At 38.9% G+C, this 19,107-nt stretch overlaps 1 protein-coding gene across 1 annotated transcript in view; it reads left to right on the top strand.

Annotated features, from left to right (window-relative positions):
- The window catches only part of cbln4 (cerebellin 4 precursor), a 139,613-nt gene extending 130,595 nt beyond the window's left edge, over positions 1-9,018 (top strand). The window contains exon 3 of the mRNA XM_069888191.1: positions 7,895-9,018. Within this exon, the coding sequence (XP_069744292.1) occupies positions 7,895-8,092 (198 nt within the window). The 3' untranslated portion in view covers positions 8,093-9,018. The remainder of the gene's footprint in view (positions 1-7,894) is intronic.
- Positions 9,019-19,107: the final 10,089 nt, after the last annotated feature.

The raw sequence follows: 19,107 nt of genomic DNA, 5'->3' as shown, positions 1-19,107 counted from the left end.
CTTGTGCAGAGCAGTTCCCATACTATGCTGTGATCCAGGATGCTTCATGTGGCACACTTATTAAAATTGATAAGAGACATGACAATATGCCGAATTTATCCACCTATTGTGCAAGATTCTGTTCTTCATGAATGGCTTACGTTGGATATCCAATCTTTTCAAGTTTCATTTATTGATAATAATTTAGCTTCATTTGAACAACTATCTCTTCAATTAAAACTTTCCAAGCATCATTTATTTAGATACCTACAAATTAGGAGTTTTTTTCAACTCTGCAGTGTTGAGACTTCCTCAGAAAATTCCTATAAATATGATAAGGATGATCTATAATTTTAAACCAAATCAAAAAAAAACTATCAGCTATATATGATTCATTAAAAAATCTAGGGATAATTCCCGATATAAGATTTTAAAATATGGGAGCAAGTTCTTTCAACTTTCATTTTCGGACATGACATGGGATTTTATCTTAAAATTGTTAAATTCATCTTTGTGTGCCTAACTTTCACTTTTACAATTTAAGCTGGTACATTGAGCCTATTTTTCTGAAGTTCAATTAACTAAATTTTACTCTAACATTTCCCTCAATGTGCTGGGTTCAAAGCTGGAAAAAAAACTTTGTTACATATGTTTCGATCTTGTTCCCCTATTTCCATTTCTTGGAAAGATATTTTTCGTACCTTATCTTTTGTTCTCAGTGTGATTCTGATACCGAAAACTATAATTGCCATTCTTGGATGAATTAAAACAACTGATTTGAGTTAAACTATGTCTCAATCTCAAGTGGTCTCTTTTGCCTCCTTTATTGCTATATGTTCAATATTGATGAGATAGAAAGATGCTGTTTCTCAGCAAGGAAATGATGAGCAGCCCTATGTCAACATACACTTCCAGTAACCAAGGGCAGTGTCCACACCCTATGTTACAAAGCATGCAGAAGGTATTGACATGCTAGAGTTCTGATGAAAACTCTCACTTCTTCACTCCAAGTTCAGCCCGTTACAGCACAAACTGAGATCCCTGTATCTTCCGCAAGAGCTTTGAGGGTATCCAGAAATATCTCCTTCAGCTTTATTATTCACATTCCTGATGCCTGCACTAGGGTGACAGCAGCTTTGCAGAGCATGAATCACCTGTTCTCCCTCCATGTGACATTGTATATGCTCCCACTGCTGTCACTCTAACAGTGTGGTTACAGCTGGCTCAATTTGCACATGTAAGAATTCTGCCAACTTACTCCAGCTGCATTCAACAGAATAACCTCGGCTCAACCGACTTCCCAACAAGCCTGCAGCAATTGATACCCTTAAATAGCACATCTAAAAGGATTGCCCCAGCTGTTCAGAGATGCTTTCTTTGCATATACACTCAGCAACTATAAATAGTGAATGTTATAAGGGAGGCAGAATTGGGAGAAGCATGATTATTGACCAGCAGGAGAGTGTGCTAAGGGACACACAGAGGCCTGGTGCAGTCAACACAAGAGCACTGTCGAGAAGTCCTCCCGTGACTGGGCATTGAGGGGTCGTCTCTCAAACAACAGAAGTTGGGGTGGGAGAAGCGACAAGGTGCCACAGGGGCGGTAACGGTGTATTTAGAGAACAAATGTAACAATGTACATTGATAGAAATGTATAGATACGATTGATACTGTGGGTGTGAAAAGACTGAATGTTATTTTTATGTAAATAATTTATTGTGAATAAAGTCTATTTTTGAAAAAAAATATTGACGTCACCTCTCCGTGCTCTGCTTTATCTATACATCTGTCACGTGCATGAGGTGTAACTGAAAATTTCAATCAGCATTCTCAATTCTTGATTATATTTTCTATTGATTTTTTTTGTTGCAGCAAATGAATCCCAAAGCACACAAAAAATTGTACTAAATGATTTTGTTTCTAGGTCATAACCTCGTAATTGATTCTCAGTCAATAGCACTAAATGCACAGTATGGCAGCATCAAAGGGGCTGACTTTTGAAGGGTAAAGTACGAAGCAATACTATGTTTTTCATTGCTACTGACTAGGAATGAGTTTCTGGCCCATCCTCTTTTATCGTCCAATGCAAGTGCGTGGAGAAATGGTTAGTTGGCTGTGATTATCAATTGGAGCACGACTGGTTACAAAGGCAGATAGATGGCCTCTCTGCCAGCAAGGATGAGAACCTTTTTTTATAAAAATATTGTATGATATTTATTCAGCATTCTTTAGAATCATGATGTAGCTTTTAGCACGATTCAAGTAATGGAGGGTGAGTGGCATTCTCAACATGTAACAAAATCAAAGTTCAGATTTATTGTCAGAGTACATACATGACATCACATACAACCCTGAGATTCTTTTTTCCTTCAGGTCAAATCAGAGCGACCAAATCATTTTAGGTTGTTATATCTTAACTGATTCACTCCTCTGAATTCCCAATTCAGAATGAAATATTTATGAACATCAAATAACTACTTAAAAGAAAAGTGCATCTTTCCACATGGGTGTATGTAGGAAATTAGCCTTTTTTTTTCAAGAGCTTGCTATGGTGGACATTTTTTTTTCAAGGATTCCAAGGTTCAGCGATGCAGCAGAGGAAGTTAATGCAGAAGGAAGACAGAAGTCTCTTTCTCTTAAAACATCCCATAGTTGCCGAACTAAGTGCTACAACAGAAGATTATCTAGAACAGTATTTTTCAACCTGTGATCTGTAGATTTGTTGCAAGTGGTCTACAGTAATGTGGAAAAGACATGATTTTACTTGTATATTAAAAATATAATTTGTAAGACAAACAGAAGAAATGAAAATTCTCAAAGAATTGTTCCCATCAAAATTGAAATCCCATTGATAATTTGGGATGGGGCTTGAGTTTGCCAGCCCCCTTCCTCTGACTGGTGGTCAATGGTTTGTGATTGGTGGTTCATGGTAAATAATCGTGTTCAGTGGGTGAGAAATGGTTGAGAACCACTGATATAGAACATCAACACTGATCAAAGAATAAATGAGTGCCTGAATTCATTCATTTATTTCTCTAGCTTTGTGAATTAAGTTGATGGAACCTCAAGATGTCACTAATAATCCTACATCACCTACTGATCAGTGGCAGAGCTGAGATACACCCTTGCAGAAGAAATATAATCGAAAAGATGCAGATATATTCTCTGCATTTCTCTCAGATACTCTCAGTAACGCAGAATAGCATCTGGCTAGTCCTTCTTCAGGAAGATTGGCTAAGCAAAGCACAGATTAACAAATAAAAGTAAACAAAGTAGAAACAGTTCATCTTCACCTGGAAAATTATAACTAATCGGATGCCCCAAGAATAAGTTCTGGGACTTTAGCCATTTATAATCAATATTAATGATTTGGAAGACCAGTCTGTGTGTATTGTAGTCACATTTGTTGACAATGTAAAGATAGGCGGGAAAGTATTAGGAGGGGATACAAGGAATATGTGAGTGGCAAAATGGTTTTGACAGTGTATGTAACGGATAGAAATGTATGGATTGTGTAATTTTACATTCCTAAAACAGTGGGTTGGTCTTTTTAAAAAAAATATTGCTTTAGTGGAATATATTAATATCTAGGATGAAAGGGTTGCCATCTGAAGAAAGATTCAACAGAATGACCTATACGAGTTAAATCTCCCTAGCCCTCTTTCAATATATTGTTGATGTTGGTATTCCTCTTTCTTATCTGTAGCGGGTAAAGGTCTGACTGATTCCAATCCTGATCATCAGTAAAATAAGGACTCTTTATGCTAACAATATGGTTGAAATGATCAATATCCTAATGCAAAATATGGTAACACATTTCTTATCCAAAAATGTGCTTTATTTGTAATGTATTGTATACGTAAAATACAATTCTCTGTGTCCATACCTACTAATAATAGTGTCTCTACAAATTATTCCATTGAATCTAGAGCACACATGTCAAACTCAGGCCCGCGGGCCAAATTTGGCCCATGATATAATTATATTTGGCCCACAAGATCATATCAAATATGTATTAGAGCTGGCCCGCTGGCCGCCGCGCCATTATAGTGCATGCACAGCTAATAATACAAATCCCAGAATGCTTTGCAAATGTGTTGGCGCCGGCCCGTCAGGCCGCTAATCGCCCGCACCTCCTCTCTTTACTTTCATTAGCACCTGCGACCTGTCGCCCAACTCGCATGTAATAAACCCCTTACGAAAAATGGCCAAACGAAAGACAGAAAACAGGACCTTTCAAGACAGGTGGGAGGCAATAGACAATAGACAATAGACAATAGGAGCTGGAGTAGGCCCTTCGGCCTGTTGAGCCAGCACCGCCATTTTACAGATCATGGCTGATCACTTCTATCAGTACCCCTTTCCAGCCTTATCCCCATAACCCTTAACTCCTTTGTCCACTAGAGTCTTATCTAATTCTCTTTTGAACATAATCAGCGAATCTGCCTCTACCACCCTCTGTGGCAGAGCATTCCACAGATTCACACTTCTCTGGGTAAAAAAATGTTTTCTCATCTCCGTCCTAAAGGGCCTATCCTGTATTCTTAAACTATGCCCTCTAGTCCTCGTCTCCCCCATCATTGGGAACAAGTAATCCGACTTCACCCTGTCTATCCCCCTGATGATTTTGTATACCTCAATCATGTCCCCCCTCATCCTTCTAAACTCCATCGGATACAAGTCCAGTTTTTCTAGCCTTTCCAGCATATGTCAACCCCGCCATCCCTGGAACTAACCTTGTAAATCTGCGCTGCACACCCTCTATAGCTAGTATGTCCTTCCTCAAAATTGTAGACCAAAACTGGACACAATACTCCAGGTGGGTGTCTCACCAGGGCCCTGTACAACTGCAGAAGGGCGTCTCTGTTCCTATACTCCAATCCCCTCTTTATGAAAGCCAACATGCCATATGCCTTCTTCACAGCTTTCTGAACCTGCATGTTAGCCTTCAGTGACCGGTGAACAAGTACACCCAGATCCATTTGCACCTCCCCACTCCCTAGCTTGTCTCCATTTAAATAATACTCAGCTTTCCTATTATTGCCCCCAAAATGGATAACCTCACATTTGCTCACATTGAACGTCATCTTCCATTCAGCAGCCCACTCCCCCAACCTGTCCAAGTCCCTCTGCATTTTCCTGACATCCTCCTCACACCCCACACCGCCACACAGTTTAGTGTCATCTGCAAATTTGCTCATGTTATTAATAATCCCCTCATCCAAATCATTTACATAAATTACAAACAACTGAGGACCCAATACCGATCCCTGCGGCACTCCACTCGTCACATCCTGCCATCCTGAAAAAGACCCGCTTACTCCAACCCTTTGTTTCCTATTTCTTAACCAATTTCCTATCCATGTCAGCACCTTACCTCCAATACCATGCTCCCTGATCTTGCCCACTAGTCTCCCATGCGGTACCTTATCAAAGGCCTTCTGGAAATCCAAATACACCACATCCACTGGCTCTCCCAAGTCCACCCTCTTTGTCACATCCTCAAAAAATTCCAGAAGGTTAGTCAAGCATGACTTACCCTTAAGGAATCCATGCTGACTAGCCCTTATACTATTTTTTCTGCCTAAGTGTTCTGCTATTACTCCTTTTATGATAGATTCCAATATCTTCCCCACCACTGACGTCAGGCTGACCGGTCTATAATTTCCAGTTTTCTCCCTCCCTCCCTTCTTAAAAATCGGCACCACATCAGCCACTCTCCAATCCTCAGGGACCTCCCCCGAATCTATGGAACTTTGGAAAATGTCAACCAGTGCCTCCACAATTTCCATAGCAACTTCTTTAAGCACCCTGGGATGCAGCCCATCAGGCCCTGGGGATTTATCAGCCCTCAGTCCCAACAATTTACTCACAACCTCTTGCTTTTGGATCCGGATATCCATTAGATCCCCTACTTCCCCAGGAAAGTTCCCCAAGTCTCTTGATACCGCATGACCACTACCCCCTTACTGACCATAACCTATATCCTCCTTGGTGAAGACAGTTGCAAAGTATTTGTTAAATTCCTCAGCCATCTCCTTGTTTCCGGTAATAATTCCACCCTTTTCCATTCTTAATGGACCAATTTTGGACCGAACCAATTTCTTCCTCTTCACATATTTAAAAAAGCTTTTGCTATCCTCCATTATATTATTTGCTAATTTCCTCTCGTACTTAATTTCCCCCTCTCTTATGACTTTCTTAGTTACACTCTGATACTCTTTGAAGGTTTCCCAATCCTCTAACTTCCCACTCCACTTCGCTATCTTATACTTACTCCCTTTGGATTTGATATTGCACTTGATTTCATTAGTTAGCCACGGCTGCCATTTGCAGCTCCTAGAGCCTTTCCTCCACTTTGGAATAAATTTGTCCTGAATCCTGTGAAAAATGTCCAAAAATACCTGCCATTTTTCCCCAGTTGTCCTCCCAGCTAGTGTATCTTTCCATTTTATTTTGGCTAGCTCCTCCCTTATAGCTGCATAATCCCCTTTATTTAACTGCAGTACAGATGCAGACTATATGTTCATCATTTTAAAAGACAAACCTGTTTGTCATTGAAGCAAATTGTTATTTTTTTGACTTGTTGGCTTGTGAAAAAAAAACATTTAAAAGGAGCTTAAAGGCTAGAGAGAAATATTATTTATTGAATATTTTATTTCTCATTTGTTAATGCTTCTTCTGGAAAGAGTTTAACCAAAACTATTATTAAACATTTATTTTAATAAGAAAAAGTTTAACATTACATATGTTGAAAGAAGAGAAAACATGCAAATATTGTTGAAAATCTTCAATAAATATTTAGTTTGGCCCACGACTTAGTCCAAGTTTTTAATTTTGGCCCTCTGTGAATTTGAGTTTGACACTCCTGGTCTAGAGAAATTAATTTCTGAGAGAATACAACGTGCTGCTGTTACCATATACAGTATAACACTGATTATCTGAAATAGGATTTTTCCGAAATCCTCATTTACCCCAAAAACTTTTTGGACCCGGAAGTTACATTTGTTTGGCTCCAAAAATATTAGAAATACTCATTTATCTGAATGACTTATTTTGTTCAGGTTGTTTGTTTGGTGAGAATTAAACATTATTTCATGCTTTAAAAAGTCTTCCCTTGTTGTTTGTTGTTGTTTAAACATTGATACAAGTGATTTGCTGTTACTACTGGGCTACTTTAAAAAAAAAGACCAGTTCTACGAAAAAAGGTTTATCTGAAATTTGCCCAGTCCTGACCATTTTGGATAATTTGAGTAGTAATGTAGTTTTGTGTCACTGACCAGGAATAAATTTCTAGCCATCAATATTTCTTAGCATATGGTAAGCTATTGATATAAACGTTTTACAATTATACCATAAGTGATCTATTGAGTTGAACTTATCTCTCCTAAAGTTATTCTATTATTTTAAATTATGAATTCTGATACTTTGAACATAATTTCTCTGAGATGTAAATCTCAGACTTTAATGACGAGGTAAGTGAAATTGTTTTTGAATGGGAAGACTGGAGTTCATGCTTATATTTACAAAGTTAGCTTGGGGTTGATTTTACAGATGCAGTTTATTTAGATATCCCACTGTCTGAGCCACACAACTTGTGAAAGTAATTGAACAAGGAAAATTCAATAGGACATGAGACGATGAAGTGTCTAATCAAACAAAAATTCCATAAACAGTGATCATGTTAATTTAACAGAACATAGTTGGCAAAGGGGGAAGGAGAAGTGGGAGGAACAGAAACTAACAGGTAAGAGGTAACAGGTGCATGCAGGTGGGAGGGTAGAAGTGAAAGATGTTGGGAAGAGGTGGGGGAGAGGGTAGAAGGCAAAGTCTCTTCTATCAGAGAGCTATCTTGGTTTACAATTATAATTGTTTCATCAATATATCTTACAGTTGTTTCTTTTTAAAATCATAGGTCAATCTTATGCTTAATGGTAAACCAGTAATTTCTGCCTTTGCTGGGGATAAAGATGTGACTCGTGAAGCTGCCACTAATGGAGTCTTGTTGTACTTGGACAAGGAAGACAAGGCTTACCTAAAACTGGAGAAAGGTAACCTGGTTGGTGGATGGCAATATTCAACATTTTCTGGCTTCTTGGTATTCCCACTGTAAAGCCCAACCGAATATCCTTGAATCCACATACATAATATTCTTGATATAAACTGATTTGTCCTACATGTTGTTTTTGAGGATTATTTAAAAAAATGTGGATTATTGTTCCAAATATTAATCTGGACTTTATCTGGTCGTATGAAGCAAACAGTCTAGTCGATCCGAATTGAGTTTTTTTTTCAAATCGCTTGAAATACCTTTGAAAGGGAAGTTTTCAACCTTCTATCTCTTCCCTGAAAATATGATGAGACTTAAAGTGAAGCATTGTAAAGAAAGGAAAAACACCCTTGCTGCATTGGATGTTAAAGTGGAACAGTTTGCCTGCAACATTAGTGACGAGTTGTTTGGACTGGATAATTATGTCTGTGTACCTCCACAAATATTATTTGCCTTCAACAGCCTTGTAGATAAGGTTAAACACATTTAAAAATGGCTTAAATTTCAGTTCCCTTATTTAATAAATCAGAATGATGAGATAAAATGTATTTATTTTCCATAAATGTCATGTAGATTTGGGATGCAATGTGCTCATTATCGTGCTATGTATGCTTATATTGCCTTAAAATACATGAAAATAGATGTAAAACTCTACTTTGGCATTATTAATGTTGAAAACTGGATTGTTGCTTTAGGTTTTTAATGCACTTTACCTGAAGATTCTTTTATTCAGAAATGAAGTAATTTCAGACCAAATGAACTTTTATCAATTATGTTCGAGTGGAAGAAAAGAGGACTGAGGAACTGCATTCTTTTCTTGATGGTACAGATGTTATGCTATATTCAGGATATTTATTACCAGAGATGATTTCCTACTGAGGATATTTGAGGGTGGTGAAAAATAGCCACCCATGGAAGCATTGTTTCTGACACTTGCATGTCTGCTTGAAATGACAAAACATTGAGTTAACACGTGGGAAAAGGTTGAAGTTGTCCCAGGTCTGTTTATTATTGCACTTTCCCTTCAGTTCATGACTCATCTGCTGAGAAATAAGAGGCTTGACTCAACTATTAATAAAGCTACTTGTTCCATGTTTTTATTCTCAAACATTTTATTTTCTGTTATCAAATTTACATGGAGATATTAACCTTATTTTATTACACATCTGATTGTGGCATGGGCTTGGAATTTTAATCATGAGTATTATAATCGAAAGGATTCGGCAAATCTGAAGTTGACTTTATAGTGAGCTGAATTCAAATACATTAATGGAGTGTCTCGGTAGTATAACATCCAATCTATTTCATTTATCAGCTGAATGAACATGAAACGAGACAAATGACTTCAACACATTTTGTATAGTTTTGCCTGACGAAACTAATGGGAAGGACTTCATAAATGTCTCAGACCAAGAATGAGCTGACTTCATGACGTCCCTTTTCCTAAACATTCAACCAAGAATTTGCAGTTAATTAAGAAGAACACTAAATGATAGAGTTTCAACAATATTTTTTCAATAACGTATTTAATTAATGTTAATTCTCAGCACAGTATTGGCATTCTAAATTTGTGGCTAATATATTTTAGTGGAGAATTTAATTTTTACATTAACATTTCTTTTTCAAGTGAAGTGTTGAGGAACTAACGTGGCGGTGCACTGAATTTGCTCATTTGGAATTAACCCAAGATGATGAAATGCAAACTTTCCACATTTTGCCAGTTACTGTGAGTCACTTGGAGATGGCATTCCCACTGGATATTAGTATTTTCTGGTTGGAACTAATAAAATGAAGATGAGTCTTGCACATAAATAAGTTTTCAGATATCCAGAGCAAGAAAGCAAGTGCTGGAGGAACTCAGCAGGTCATGCAGAGTCCAGGCAGGGAAATTGACAAGTTTGGTCTGAAACCCTGCTTCAGGACTGGGAAAAAGAAAGGAATTGGGTAGTATTACAGAATAGCTGGAAGGGGAAATTGGTGATAGGTGGACCGGATGGGATGAAGGATGACAAACCATGTGGGATGTTGTTCAAATTCATCTTTGGCTTAACCATGGCAATTACTAAGGTCCTGTCACACTATTTTACACACCCCTCTCCCCCTATCCTCTGTTACCTTTCCCCTTCCCCAACTTCTCCACCTTCCATGACCTACAGACACATCTATCACCCTATCCATGTTCCCATCAGGTCTCAGTCACCTTCCTTTAGCAGTCGTCTCCACCTTCATGCTCCCCCCACCTTCCATGTAACTCCTTTATTTTTCCTTTGTCTGCATCTACCTATTCCCAACCCCACCCTAGCCCCCTCTGCCATCCCTTCCCTTGGTCCACCTGCTGACCCCTCCATGATACTTCCTTGTCTTCCCTCTGTCTTTGAGCAGGGTTTTGGTCCAAAACATTGACCATCTATTTCCCTCCATGGATACTGACTGACTCACTGAGTATGGTTTCTGTTCCAGAATTCAGCACATTTGCAATCTCTTGTGCCTCCATTTCAGATTTTCAGCATCTGTGCTCTTTATTTTATGTATTCCTGTACTTATTAAATGTTGGCAAGCATGAAGTTCCAGCTGCTTGATAATTAGAAGCAAGATATCTGATAATCTGCTGCTAGGGAAGAGGCATGAGGCCAAATGTGACACATTTTTGTTTCTCTAATATGGAAGATATACAAAATACCTTAATGATAAGTATTGAAAGTTCTTTTCTTATTGATTTTTAGAGGTACTTGAAGGGGACTTAAATAAGCAACTCAACTCTATTCAGTGTACAGGTATATTGAAAATCATTCTGAAATAGTGTCTGGCAATTGTAATTTGATTTTTTTAAACCTTTGAACTCTAAAGTTTAATTACATTTCAAATAATGAGTCTCAATAAGATGGATAATATTTAGAACATAGAACATTGAACATTAAAGCAGAGTACAGGTCCTTTGTCCCACGATATTATGCCAACCTCTAAAAACAACCCATACCTTCCCTACGTCACTCCCATAATCCTCTATTTGGCTTGAATCCATGTCCCTATCTAATAGTCTTTCAAATGTCACTATTGTCTCATCTTCTACCACCACTACTTCTGGCACTGCATTCCGGGCATCCACTTGTCTCTGTGTTTTTAAAAAAGGAAACTTGGTCCTGATATCTGTCCTAAATTTTCCTCTGGAATTTGCTACTGTCACCCTGGGAAAAATGTGCTGGTTGTCCACCCTATCTATACCTCTCATAATTTTATAGACTTCTGGCTTGTTTCCAATCCACACAACATCCTGGTAAATCTCTCCAAAGTTTCCACATCCTTCCTGTAATGAGGAGCCAGAACTGAACACAATATTCCAGATATGGCTGAATCAGAATGTTACAGAACCTTCAATCAGACTTTGTTGAAAAGCCATGTAAAACTTACAAATGGATCCTTCTTAATGAACAACCTCTTGAGAATATTTAATCTCATTCATTCCTTTTCCAACTCCAGCTGCATAAGCACAATTTATTCAATCTGAATTGAGGCTAAAAAATGAATCTTTAATTGTAAGATCATATGAAGTAAATCGTCCCTATTAAGACAAATTCCATGTCCCATTTGTGTAATCATATCTAAATTAGAATGAAATGATAGTTGAAGGAGTGCCCATCAACAATTTTTCTCAACTCAGTGACAGTTCTGTGGAACACCACCTACTTTTTCATCTGTCATTTATGTATATCACAGACAACAGGGCTTCCAACACTGATCCCAACGGAACATTACCTGTCACACGCCTCTAGCACAATCAACATCCTTTTTACCACTATGCTCTGTCTTCTATTGGACAGCCTATTTCATATCCAAACTATCAACTCATATTGGGCCCTATATATCAGCACCTTTTGACCTTCTGAATCATCTTACCATGAGGGACTTTGCCAAGAATATTCTTGTGTATCTTTGCTGCACTCTTTCTACCTTAATGATATCCTTCCCCTAGCTGGGTGACCAGAACTGCACATATTATTTCAAATATGATTTCACCAATTTCTTGTATAATTGTAACATGTTGTCCCAGATCCTGTACTCAATGCCCTGACCAATGAAGGCATACGTGCCAAACACCTTGTTCACTCTCATGTCTTCTTGCATCCTGTCACTTTCATTGAACTATGCACCTGTATCCACAGCACTCTGTATACTCTGAGAGAACTGGGACTTTGCTGTGTAAGTCCTATCTTGGCTTAACCCTATTACAGTGTAATACCTCACATTTAAATGTCATCATTCACTCATTACACTGTGATAGGGTTAAGCCAAGATAGGACTTACACAGCAAAGTCCCAGTTCTCTCAGAGTATACAGAGTGCTGTGGATACAGGTGCATAGTTCAATGAAAGTGACCACTTTCCCAGTTCATCCAGATCCTGTCGCAATTTCAGATCATCTGCTTCATTGTTCACTATTACCATTGTGTAGAGGTCTAATAGATTTCTAGGTAGTTCCCATTTACCATCCTGCATCTTTAGCTGTGAATAGTTTCAGAACGTTTTCAGAATAGGGAAGGAAAGCAAATGAATAACATTTTAATGGAGGGTAGCTCATCTTTCTTTGGCTTGGCTTCGCGGACGAAGATTTATGGAGGGGGTAAATGTCCACGTCAGCAGCAGGCTCGTTTGTGGCTGACAAGTCCGATGCGGGACAGGCAGACACGGTTGCAGTGGTTGCAGGGGAAAATTGGTTGGTTGGGGTTGGGTGTTGGGTTTTTCCTCCTTTGCCTTTTGTCAGTGAGGTGGGCTCTGCGGTCTTCTTCAAAGGAGGTTGCTGCCCGCCGAACTGTGAGGCGCCAAGATGCACGGTTTGAGGCGAGATCAGCCCACTGGCGGTGGTCACTGTGGCAGGCACCAAGAGATTTCTTTAGGCAGTCCTTGTACCTCTTCTTTGGTGCACCTCTGTCACGGTGGCCAGTGGAGAGCTCGCCCTATAACACGATTTTGGGAAGGCGATGGTCCTCCATTCTGGAGACGTGACCCACCCTGCGCAGCTGGATCTTCAACAGCGTGGACTCGATGCTGTCGGCCTCAGCCATCTCGAGTACTTCGACGTTAGTGGTGAAGGCGCTCCAATGAATGTTGAGGATGGAGCGGAAGCAACGCTGGTGGAAGCGTTCTAGGAGCCGTAGGTGATGCCGGTAGAGGACCCACGATTCGGAGCCGAACAGGAGTGTGGGTATGACAACGGCTCTGTAAACGCTGATCTTTGTGAGGTTTTTCAGTTGGTTGTTTTTCCAGACTCTTTTGTGTAGTCTTCCAAAGGCGCTATTTGCCTTGGCGAGTCTGTATTGTGAAGTAAATGCACACAATGAAGTCAGCAAAGGAAAATATGAAACCAGTACTTAATAATAAATTGTTTCAAGTGAAAAGTGGCCCAATTGGAGGATTAAGAAGTAATTTTAGCACAATAAAGGATCCCATCTTGCTTTGTGGTCGTGTTAATTAAAGAAAATTTACATCAAGTCACATGAAAACCACACTGATGTTGATGATCAAGAAGATTAGTCAAGGATGTAGCAGGTGGAGGAGACCGAGGCAAAGACTGGAAAACATTAATGAGTAACTTCTAGACCTCAGTGCCAATTATAGCCATGCGATGGCTAAAACTGGGGACGCTTAAGAGATGTAAACCACATGGCAGAAGTATATTTCTGTGGAATCAAATTTATGTGACTACCCCTTTAAGGATTGCAGCAAACAATCATTAAAAGTCAACACCTTTCTCTGTAGAATATTGATGGTGGTCTCTGTGAAGCAGTCACATAGTAGGAAAAGGATGTTTAATCCTCTTTCCCATAATAAAACAGTTTGCTCATTTAACTTAATGGCTGGAAAATGATAGGTATTGCTAGTGGAGCTTTGATATTTGGGTTTTCTGCCTGAAAAGTAAGATAACTGATTAATCTCAATGAGGTGCAAATTAAAACCCATGTTACCCACAATTGAAGGACATTGAATATATGTGTGGAATCAGTGTAATTCTGTAGAGGGAATTTGAAACATGACAGGTACATTAAAGAGGAGCTGAAGATCTACCATCATTAAAGGGTGAAGGCAGAGTGTCTTCTTTCCCCCAGATTAGTGGAAGTGGCAACCAGAGGGAATAGGTTTAACGGAGGAGGGAGAGACTTAATAGGCATGTGAGGGATAACTTTTTTACTCCAAAGATGTTGGGAATGTGGAATGGAGTGTTGAATGAGGTGATTGAGGCAGGTACTATTGCAATGTTTAAGAAATGGATAGATAGATAGATACATGGATTATATGGATTTTGAGGTAATGCAGCACAAATAGGCAGGAGGGACTAGTGTGGGCAGAACATTTTAGTCAGTGTTAGGTAAAGTTGGGCCAAAGGTCTGTTTTTCCATGTCATATGATTCAATCTTTAGAGTGAGAACCACTACATCTGAGCATGGAACCAGATCCAAAATGTTTACACAATTATCTGGAGGAATTTATTCAAGAGATTGGCTAGACATTTCAAATTATTTAAAAAAAGGTGATGGATACATCTTGTGTTATGCTGAACGTTTAGCACCTTCAGGATTATATCATGCAATTTTGCATCAAAAAGCTTTTAGAAAATGTCTCTCTGTAGAAGAGCTTCCTCTTTTTCTGTTTACAGCAGACAATCAAAGAAAGGACATGTGTCTTCCTACAAATGACAGGAAGGAGAAGGACAGCTCAGACCATGCAAAGTTTGGAAGAAAAATGGGCATCTTGAAATGGAAAGTTTGCTTACCCACTGTAGGTGGGAAAATATACAATATGTAACATTTAAGAATTAGGGGCAAGAGTTTATAGAAAGTAGAACAATGTGGCAGTGACCTGGAACATAAAGTAATAGTTAATTATACAGTTAACAGTGAAAATTGAGTGTTTCATGACCAATGGAATAAGAGAGTTTCAATTGTGTAAATCAATGGTTCTCAACCTTTTTCTTTCCACTCAGATACCACTTTAAGTATTCCCTATGCCATAGGTGCTCTGTGATTAGCAAGGGATTGCTTAAGATAGTAAATGAATGGGAAGGGAAGGTTGAGAACCACTGCTCTAGACCCAATTGTTATGAAAATATTTGGATTGAGAAAAATTGTCATTGGACCATATCCTTAGGAGTTATGAAAACCGTGCACACAAGTCATTGAGATTAAAACAGTGGTTTTCAACCTTTTTCTTTCCACCCACATAGCACCTTAAGCAATCCCTTACTAATCACAGAACACCAATGGCATAGGGAATGCTTAAAGTGGTATGTGAGTGGAAAGAAAAAGGTTGAGTGCCACTGGTCTTATTTACAGCAAGATTATGTAATCCAATGCTCATCTTTGGATATGATTAAGAGGGGCAACAGGGAGACCAATGGAGGCTGGGGCTCAAGAAGGGACCAAAAAGAATGGAGACTGTGTTTTTGGGTGAGGGTTTCCTGCATCCCGATGTTGGATATTAGATGATGAGGGTATAGAGAGTGATTGAGAGATGCTAATAAGGTAGAATTAGATGGTGCCAGTGTAGAGGTCAAAACTGCTGCCATATTTGAACAATGGTTCTAAAGGACAGTGTGTACTTGAGAAATGACAAAAGATACATCTCCGGGGAACAACCAGGGGAACATTATGGGACCAGAAAGAAAATTCATTGCCAATACTACTCTGTAAATAAAAGTGGAAGCATCTTTTTGTCATTTGCAGAAGAATACTATGATCAGCTCTGATAGAATATTGCAGACGGGATGGGAATGAATGGATTATCTTTGTCACAATCAAATGTAAGTGTCCAAAATTGCCTTTATTCAGAAGTATTTCAGTGCAACTGCAAAGGAGGAATCTTGATTGAAAGATTCATACACAATATTCTGGGAAAGATGCACCTCAGATTTGAGATCAAATAATTTATTCAAGGATTTGGAGGGGAAATGGAAATTTGTCATAGTTAAATTAGATACATTTTTGAAGAGAATAAGTAGTGTGCTTGATTTAAGGAGAAAAAGAGAATTTTTTACAGTATCAACTAAAAAGGAAGACAGGGGAATACTGGGATTTATTCCAAGTTCCAATTTTATATTGTTTCTTAGATGCATAATCGTATCATCCTCACAAGAGTCTTAATGTAGAGTATGGCACCCGTTTGCAGGTTTGTGCCTTTCTGGAAGAGATTGGAAGCCCGCACCTAAGAATGTTTTGGGTCTCTTGATTTTCTGACATGAATAAAGTGCAAAATACATCCCACCAACATCTCAGCCACCCTACCCAACCAATAAAGGGCTATCGTGTCCAGCTCTGATCGAAGTTACTTCAGGATCGCCACTTGGATCGTTAGCATCATATTCAATATTGCAAGAATCGCTGACAAAGGTTTGTACCATGAGATGAAAGTCTTTTTAAAAAAAGTCCCTCAGCATTATGAGAACTTACTGGGAGATGAAGAAATATCAAGTTGGTGCAGAAAGTAGGAGATTTCTGAAATTGAAATTTGATGTATGAACTTGAGCAATCATTCCTTTAGTTATACTGCCTGCTCATCCATATTTCTAACGTTGATGTGAATGTAGTAAAGTTTTTTATGCTTTACTCTTCACTTTTAATAAACATGAAATATTAGCAAAACTTGCTTCTTCAAACTGATTTTCACTTAATACCCATTGCTATTCTAAAATTCTGAAAGTATTGTGACAGTTCAGTTACTAATATTGAAGATATTTCACCTATAATTTCTGAGAGCAATGGGTTCTCACATTTATCTGTCATAAATACATACAGATAAGCAAACTTTGATATCTCCAAAGTAAAAGACTGAAGCCTAGAGCCAAAAATGTCTGCACTATATATTTGTTGCATGCCACAATCAGGGCTAGGGTCATGAGGGTCTTCCACTCTTTAAAGGCAGCCAGTACCTAATAAAAGGTAGGAGTAGGTGTATAATTTTGGTTGATGATGAAAGTTATGTTGAAGCCAATCTGAAGTGGGAAACTTGTGTGAATGATACAGGAAGCGAGCAATAGAAACTTCAATGAAAGAGGTAGAGAACTTCAGAACATGGCCCCAGGAGCTGCCCCCACCCCACCTCACCTATTAACGACGAAGATCATTGCACTTGAATTCAGTGCCACAAAAATGTTGTTCTTGAATGTGGTTAGGGAATGCATTGACAAAAGTCAGACATCAGTAGCCTCAGTATTTGCCCATCTCAACAGATCTTAACCCATGAACATGTCCATCAGTTGTGACTCAAGTTTTATATTTGTGCCTTAGTACATTGTAGTGCGCGTCGAAAGAACCAAAGACTTGTTGATCCAAACCAAGGCTTTTATTAACTAAAAGACTGGAGCATATCACAAGTAGGTCAACCAATCCAGAATGACCTGGTCTGGCTAGGAGCAATCCTTTAAGACCTGCCAGTAGGTGTGGCTACACTCTCAGCCAATCACAGTCATCCTACACTACCATCTGTACATATGTACATATACACATTAGTGATAGAACCTGTACTATCGCATACATTCTCATTCATGTAGCATTGTTACAAGTGGCTTTCCCAGATTTCACAACTTGCATCACTGACACTTATTCAAGCAAGATATTACTCATTACCCAAACAAGTCCTCTAAATGGATCCTGATGTCACGCTGTAAGGACAGATTACAATTTTAATCAACTTAATTCTCCCCGTCATTCCCACCTTCATTCCTCTCATATTCCACTCTACTTCTTTCTATTTAAAGACTTTTTCTCCCTTAACCAACATCATTCTGTTTGTACTCTTGCTAAGATGATGAGGTCCTAATGCAAGACTTCTCGGCTCAAAGCTGCTCAAGGTTTTATTCCAGGTTCATCTTCAGCCTCTTTTAGTGCAAGCCAGAATCTTTCTACCAACCACTGGGATTGTTTTGCATGGAGATACCAGGAAAATCACAGGCACACAAAAGGAGGCCTCGAGAGAATCTAAGAGGCAATTGATCATTAATTCCATACAGCACAGCATGCTTTTATTTGCAATAATTATTTTGTCTTGGATGTTGGTTTTAATTTCCCACAAGTGAACACTGTGATGATCATTTCCAGATGGAAAGCACTGCTACTGTGGAAAATTGTGGCTCTGTTTACTGCCATCACTGTAGGACATCTTGGCTGGGATAAAGTGGACTTGCTTCTACCTTCCTCTTCCTTCTCCTACTACTTGTTTATTTGCTATTTAGTGGTTGGTTAGAGGTGGTTTAAAAGCACAAGGGACAATCTTCTTATTAATATGAAGCATGGAATATCTTGATTTACCTTAAGATTCTTTCTATGTAATGAATTCTACAGTTTCATCCTCTCAGAAGAAATTGTTATTCCTCTGTGCCACATGGCTAACCCCATACCCTGAGCATGTGACCCCTGATCCTGGCCCCTCCACCATTGGGAACACCTGTGCCACATGGCTAACCCCATACCCTGAGCATGTGACCCCTGATCCTGGCCCCTCCACCATTGGGAACACCCTCTCTTCATCTAATCTGTTAAGACATTAGTTTTGTAGGGTTTCTTGCAATCCCCTTTCATCCTTATAAATTTTTGAGACTATTAGCCTAATTGATACATACATCAGACTTGCTGACCCAGGAATCCCACGTTAATCTTTACTGAACTCTTCATGTCAAGGATATCATTTCTCAGGTAAACCTAAAACTGCATTCCATGTGGTCCCTCTAAGGCTGTGTATAATTGTAGCAATACATCCCTGCTCCTGTACTTAAATCCTCTCTCTGTCATGGTCAATATTCCATTTGCATTTTTAAATGCCTGCATGCTTATTTTCATTGACTAGTGTACAAGGACCCATGTCTTGTTGCACCTCCCTCATTCCTGACTTCATGTGTCATTATACTGGATAGCCTAGTTATTTCATTTCAGTCAGTCAAGAATCTACACTTTTTTTCACCAATCTTTTTCTCTTCACATAACTATAGAAGCATTTGCCATCATTCTATAGGTTCTCTTAGACTTTATTCTCATACTTACCGTGCTCCTTTGTCCCCACCATTGATGATTTCTAACCCTCCCATTCTTCAGGTTT

The sequence above is a fragment of the Narcine bancroftii genome, chromosome 6 (assembly GCF_036971445.1).
Source record: "Narcine bancroftii isolate sNarBan1 chromosome 6, sNarBan1.hap1, whole genome shotgun sequence".
Classification (NCBI taxonomy): Eukaryota; Metazoa; Chordata; class Chondrichthyes; order Torpediniformes; family Narcinidae; genus Narcine; species Narcine bancroftii.
This window is presented reverse-complemented; position numbering and strand designations above follow the sequence as displayed.